General features: G+C 39.3%; 1 protein-coding gene across 1 annotated transcript; it reads right to left on the bottom strand.

Moving 5' to 3' along the window:
• Positions 1 to 694: 694 nt before the first annotated feature.
• LOC120991844 (neuromodulin-like) lies at positions 695 to 3,606 on the bottom strand. The gene is made up of 3 exons (XM_040420595.1): positions 3,351 to 3,606; positions 2,013 to 2,315; positions 695 to 909 (listed from the first exon to the last, which is right to left on the bottom strand). Exons 1-3 carry the CDS (start codon positions 3,565 to 3,567, stop codon positions 731 to 733), a joined length of 699 nt encoding a protein of 232 aa, XP_040276529.1. The 5' UTR covers positions 3,568 to 3,606; the 3' UTR covers positions 695 to 730.
• Positions 3,607 to 6,819: the final 3,213 nt, after the last annotated feature.

Genomic DNA, 6,819 nt, shown 5'->3' with positions numbered 1-6,819 from the left:
GTATGTAATCCGTGAGGCCTTACACTAAAACATTATCTTACACTGCTGCTGTCCTCCACTAGTGTATGTAATCCGTGAGGCCTCACACTACACCGTTATCTTACACTGCTGCTGTCCTCCACTAGTGTATGTAATCCGTGAGGCCTCACACTACACCGTTATCTTACACTGCTGCTGTCCTCAACTAGTGTATGTAATCCGTGAGGCCTCACACTACACCGTTATCTTACAATGCTGCTGTCCTCCACTAGTGTATGTAATCCGTGAGGCCTCACACTACACCGTTATTTTACACTGCTGCTGTCCTCAACTAGTGTATTTATCTGTGTGGGCCTTACACGACACCGTTATCTTACATTTTGTTTTTTTGGATTAAATTTAGGTAATTTGTATTGCTTTAAGTATACCTAATAAAATTGATTAGCTTCAATGTCCTGATTAAGTTATGTGTAGGCATTATACTGCACTGTTAATATATATATGACATTACACTTTCTGACTGGACTCTGCATAATTCACAAACTGGACTAAATCTTGCTTAATTCAAAGTTATATAGTACATACTTTAACAAAAGAACAGAAACTTTGAATTTGGAATCAAAAAAATATTTTAATCAGACTATGCTCTATCTGATTTTTTTTTTTGTTTTTTAATTAAAAATATATATATATAAAACAAAATAACAATCCCCTCCCAGCCCCAACATATAAAATGAATAAAACAAAGAAGCTAACGGTGCTTCTTTAATTGTTCCAATTGGTCCAGGACCTCGCGCAGATCCCGCTGGTTCTGCCTCTCCAGGAGCCGGTGCCTCTTCTCCAATTCTTGCATTTGGAGGCGGAAAGCCTCGCTTTTTTTTTTTTGGTCTTTTATGACCCCTTTTATTTTTTTAATTAGATTATTTATCCCTATGGTGAAAGATAAAAATAGAGATAATCAGTCACAGTTGTAGGCATTGATGGAATTCAGTTTTGTAGTATTGTTAGTGTTAATAGTTAACTGTTTAAATGTATGAAATATGATTTATTCCAAAAGATTATATATATATATATATTTTTATTAGGTTATACTTTTATTCGGTTAAATTAGTGATTACGGTTAGTGTGAACAGTGTATTTGTATATATTATATCAATTATTTTTGTAGTATGGCTAGTATTTCCTTTTTTGTTAATTGTAAATATTTTAAGTATACTTTATGTTAAAAAATTAAATAATTTATATTAATTTATTTTGTTTATTAGCGTTTAAATGATTACTAGGGTTAGTGTTAATATAGTCTAGGTATGTAAGATAGCATTTAGTTATATGGTATGGCTAGTGTTTCCATTTTAACTTGTAAATAGATTTTTATATAGTGTTCAATAGAATTATATATTTTGAAGATTTTTGAGACTAGATTAGTGTTAAAATAATTTTATTTAGGCTTATTGTGAATGAAGTCTTTGTACGTATGTTAACATATAGTTTTGTAATATGGCTAGCGTTTCCAGTATTACTTGTAAATAGTTGATAAAACAATAGTTTAAAAATTTATATATTTCATGAATTGTTTAGAGTTTAGTAGAGTTTACCTTATAATTTTTCAGTTTACTGTTAAGTTGTTGTTTGTATATATGTTGCTATTACATTAATATTATTGACTGTTTAGTGTGTGTACCTGGACTCTGGCTACACTTTAATTCCATTTTGTGTGTCCTGACCGCCATCAAGGCTTTTTTTTATTTGTTTAAATGTGTACTGTAATATGTATTGGTTTTCTGTTCCTTTTTCCCTACCCTGTTTTCCTTTGCCATTCATTACCCAGCAGGGTGTTGGCTCAGGGACACAGGGAGACCAGTTAAAACTAGCCGCTCTGTCCCTTATCATTCACCCATCATTCCTTGCTCAAACCCCACCCTTACTTTTTACTTTAAAAATTCTAACCAAGATTACAAAACTACCTTTGATAGTATAATTAAGTTGAATTAGGTTTGTTAGTTATTTTTATAAAGATTTTTGTAGATATTTACCCTCCTGCTGTGGGGTGGTCACAAGCTCCTCCTCCTCCTCTGACTGTGCGGCCACCTCTTGCTCCTCCTCCTCCTCGGTCACCTCGGCCGGAGGTATTGCGGCAGCCGGTGAGGTGTGGGGTTGAGAGGGACCGCCTTCCTCCTCCACCTCCACCTCCACATGTTCGGCGACATCTGGGGGAGCAGTGTCGCTCGTCTCCATCGCGGTGGGGGGGCCTGCCTCCTCTTCCTCCTCCTCAGAGACCTCCACCACGTGGATATCCCGGTGCGCAGGTGTTGAGCGCACTGTTGGAACAGGCTGGCCTGTAATTACACATTGTTAATGATTTAGACAGGAAAATCAACGAATATAACTAAACAATTTAACCATTAATCTGTATCTTATGCGGTTGATTTTTAATTTTTTTTTATTAAAGTCCTTTAATATTAAGTCAAATGTTGATGATTGGAGAGACATCTATGTCTCTTGGGTTAGCCATGTTAACCTTGTTAAAATTATCAGCCTCCCTGGAGTTATGTATTTTTTGACAGGGAATCCCTATGTCGATACCCAGAAGCTTTTTTATTGCAATTAACAGGGAAATTATCTCCTTGGTATGGAAAGGGGGATAGAAAGGTCTATCCTTTGACATATTAACAACTACAAGGACAAAATTCAGGGGCGGACTTGGTCTTCACCAAAATTTAGAACTTTGACAAGAGACAATTAATGGTGGAAACCTGATCAATAAGCATAATAATCAGAGACCATACAATAACATAATTTTATGTGAAATTAGTTACGTTTACTCAAAAAAAAACAGTACACAAGGAAATATATATATATATATTTTTTAAATAATGCCTTTGGTACATCGTTTATTATTAGGGTAGTAGAACGTCTTTTAGCTAGTTTTATAGTAAGGGTAGGGTTTCCAGTATTACTTGTAAATAGTTTCAAAAAATAATACTTAAAATACATTCTATATTTCATCTATAGCTTAGCGTATGGTATAGTTTAATTTATAATTTTTCAGTTTAATGTGAAGTTGTTCTTTGTATATATGTTGCTATTACTTTAATGTTATTTCCTATGTTGATACCAAGATTTTTTTTTTTTTTTGCAATTAAACAGGAATTTCTCTCCTTGGTATGGAAAGGGGGACCACAATAATGCCTTTTGTACATCGCTTATAATTAATTTTAGTGTGAATAACGTCTTTGTATATATGATAGCTGTATTTTGGATTAAACGTAACTTTATGTGATAATAAGACAAGGGTATGAATAATTCTAGACATCACTGTACATTACATTATTTCTCATCCACATTGTGTAATGTTACAGTAAGCATCTTACCGGGGCAGACTCTTTCAGATATTTCTCTGACGAATTCTGGGTCTCGCCTTTTTAGGTCCGACCACCTCTTTACTATTGCACTTTCAGAGTGCTCGCGGGCGAATTTTTCTCTCAGCATTTGTTGTATGCTGCGAACTATTTCTTTTTTTGAGTCATGCCGCCTGGTACGGTCATACCCCTTCTTTACCATTCTCTGCAAGATAAAAGATACAAGCATATAATATACACTCACCTAAAGAATTGTTAGGAACACCTGTTCTATTTCTCATTAATGCAATTATCTAGTCACCAATCACATGGCAGTTGCTTCAATGCATTTAGGGGGGTGGTCCTGGTCAAGACAATCTCCTGAACTCCAAACTGAATGTCAGAATGGGAAAGAAAGGTGATTTAAGCAATTTTGAGCGTGGCATGGTTGTTGGTGCCAGACGGGCCGGTCTGAGTATTTCACAATCTGCTCAGTTACTGGGATTTTCACGCACAACCATTTCTAGGGTTTACAAAGAATGGTGTGAAAAGGGAAAAACATCCAGTATGCGGCCATCCTGTGGGCGAAAATGCCTTGTGGATGCTAGAGGTCAGAGGAGAATGGGCCGACTGATTCAAGCTGATAGAAGAGCAACGTTGTCTGAAATAACCACTCGTTACAGCCGAGGTATGCAGCAAAGCATTTGTGAAGCCACAACACGCACAACCTTGAGGCGGATGGACTACAACAGCAGAAGACCCCACCGGGTACCACTCATCACCACTACTAATAGGAAAAAGAGGCTACAATTTGCATGAGGTCACCAATACTGGACTGTTGAAGACTAGAAAAAATGTTGCCTGATCTGATGATTAGGAGACATTCAAATGGTAGAGTCCGAATTTGGCGTAAACAGAATGAGAACATGTCTCCATCATGCCTTGTTACCACTGTGCAGGCTGGTGGTGGTGTAATGGTGTGGGGGAGGTTTTCTGGGCACACTTTAGGCCCCTTAGTGCCAATTGGGCATCGTTTAAATGCCACGGGCTACCTGAGCATTGTTTATGACCATGTCCATCCCTTCATGACCACCATGTACCCATCCTCTGATGGCTACTTCCAGCAGGATAATGCACCATGTCACAAATCTCTAATCATTTCAAATTGGTTTCTTGAACATGACAATGAGTTCACTGAACTAAAATGGTCCCCAAAGTCACCAGATCTCAACCCAATAGAGTATCTTTGGGATGTGGTGGAACAGGAGCTTCATGCCCAGTATTGGTGCGTTATATAGTGCCTAGAATATAGTACCCGTCTATTAAGTGATGGTACTTTATGGGGTGTACAGCTGGTTCGCCTCCCCGTGGTGCACCCTGGGTAATGCTAAATGAACCAGCAAATACTGGCGATCTGCCGAAAAAGATTTTGACAGACAGACAATATAAACTCGGATCTATAGATTACCCGTGTTTGCGGTTAACCGCCTCCCGACCGGCGGACGCATAATCGCGTCCTGCCGGCGGGAGGTTTTTTCCTCCTGGAAGCGCCGGCGCGTCCTCTCGCTAGAGGCGAGAAGACGCGCCGGGCCGCCTGCGCGGTGCGCAGCTGTAATCGCCGCAGGAGAAATTAATCTGCAGCCTGCTAGCAATGATCGGTCGCTGGCAGGCTGCAGATTGTTAAAAAAAACGCATATCAGACGCTGTTCTGTGAACAGCGTCTGATATGGCTCCTACACCCTCCTCTGGTGGTCCCTTTTGCTTGGGACCACCGGAGGAAAATGAAAGTATCTGCACCAATCACCACACAAGAGCCCCCCCCACCCCCTCTCTCACTGATTAACCCCTGATCACCCATGTCACCCCCCTGATCACCCCGTCACCCCCCCTTGTCACTGATCACCCCCCTTTAGGCTCACTCAGACGAACGTATGTGTTTTGCGGATCTGTGGATATGTGGATCCGCAAAACACGGACACCGGCAATGTGCTTTCCGCATTTTGCGGATCCGCACATTGCCAGAACTATATAGAAAATGCCTTTTCTTGTCCGCAATTGCGGACAAGTATAGGACATGTTCTACATTTTTGCGGATACGGAAATGCGGATCCGCAATTCCGGATCTGAGCAGGACAAAGCCTGTCCCCATGGAATTGAATGTATCCACAATTCCGTTCCGCAAAATTTTGCGGAACATAATTGCGGACGTGTGAATGAGGCCTAAGGGTCCCTTAGCGATCGCAGTTTTACAGCTTTCCCCTCTTTTTTTTTTTTTTTTGCACATTTTTTAGAGATTTTTTCATCCACATTGATCACCACCAAATGAAAGCTGTATTAGTGAGAAGAAAAGGGGGTAAAATTCATTTGGGTGGTAATTTGTATGACGGAGCAATAAACGGTGAAAGTAGCGTAGTGCGGAATTCTAAAAAGTGGTCTGGTCATAAAGGGGGATTAAGCTAGGGGGGCTGAAGTGGTTAAGTGGTATATAGTGTTTCGAACTATATGTGTGGTGTTTATTGTGTGGATGGATGTACAGTATGCATGTAATTAATTACTTGTCAGCTTTATATACATAAAATCCAAGCCACAAAAAAAAAAAATCACCAGAAAAATCAAGACATAAAAAAAAAAAAATTTGCATAATTTCGCATACGCGCCTATAAAAGGTTTTAATATGCATTCACATTAAGAACAAGACTAAAAGTTGATACTTACAGTTATAAGCAGTTTTTCCTCTCGATCGCTAAATGTGCGGCGCACCATCTTCTTACTGTCTGCAACTCTGCCAGCCAACTGCGCGTCGCGTCGCATACAAAGACGTCATGTCCGCCGGTCGCGTTATTCTAATTAATATTGATCGCAATGCGCATGCGCAATATTAGCGATTATTTAATACATGGTAAATAAAGATTGAAAAGCAGATAACATGTAGATGGTATATTTTATTGCACTAGGTAAATATGATGTAATCGATTTTGTACGAATACTGCCTTTGCCTGCCAGTAACAATGATCTTGCGCAATTAAATGATGACGAATACGAATATTCGAATTTGCGAATATATCGCGAATATTTTACGAAATATTCGCGAAATATCGCGAATTCGAATATGGGCATATTCGATCATCACTAGAGTTTATTATAAACCAACTAATATACCAGAGTCCACAGAAAATCTACTACTAAACGAGATAGACGAGGCAGCAAATCATAATGAGCTGGCTATTATGTGGGACTTCAACTACCCAGATATAGACTGGGAAACTGAAAGCTGTACATCTCATAAAAGAAAACAGGCTCTTGGCATTACCTTACCCAGCTGGTTCAGGATCCCGACTAGAGGGACGGCCATACCGGACTTAGTATTAACCAATGGACCTGACAGAACAACAGATGTGCAGGTCGGGGGACACCTGGGAAATAGTGACCATAAAGTAAAAACCTTCCAATTATCCTTCAAACGAGCGTTTCTACAGGGAGGAACAAAAATACAGAACTTCAT

The sequence above is a fragment of the Bufo bufo genome, chromosome 2 (genome assembly GCF_905171765.1).
Source record: "Bufo bufo chromosome 2, aBufBuf1.1, whole genome shotgun sequence".
NCBI lineage: Eukaryota > Metazoa > Chordata > Amphibia > Anura > Bufonidae > Bufo > Bufo bufo.
Note: the sequence above shows the minus strand (reverse complement) of the source record. Positions and strands in the feature narration are given on the sequence as shown.

What these genes read in the sequence shown, in the direction of transcription:
- LOC120991844 (XM_040420595.1), bottom strand. Translation starts at nt 3,567, where the DNA reads ATGCTTGTATCTTTTATCTTGCAGAGAATGGTAAAGAAGGGGTATGAC. An exon ending in ATCTGAAAGAGTCTGCCCCG is followed by an intron (nt 2,316 to 3,350) that starts GTAAGATGCTTA and finishes GTGTAATTACAG; the next exon opens with GCCAGCCTGTTCCAACAGTG. An exon ending in GACCACCCCACAGCAGGAGG is followed by an intron (nt 910 to 2,012) that starts GTAAATATCTAC and finishes CTTTCACCATAG; the next exon opens with GGATAAATAATCTAATTAAA.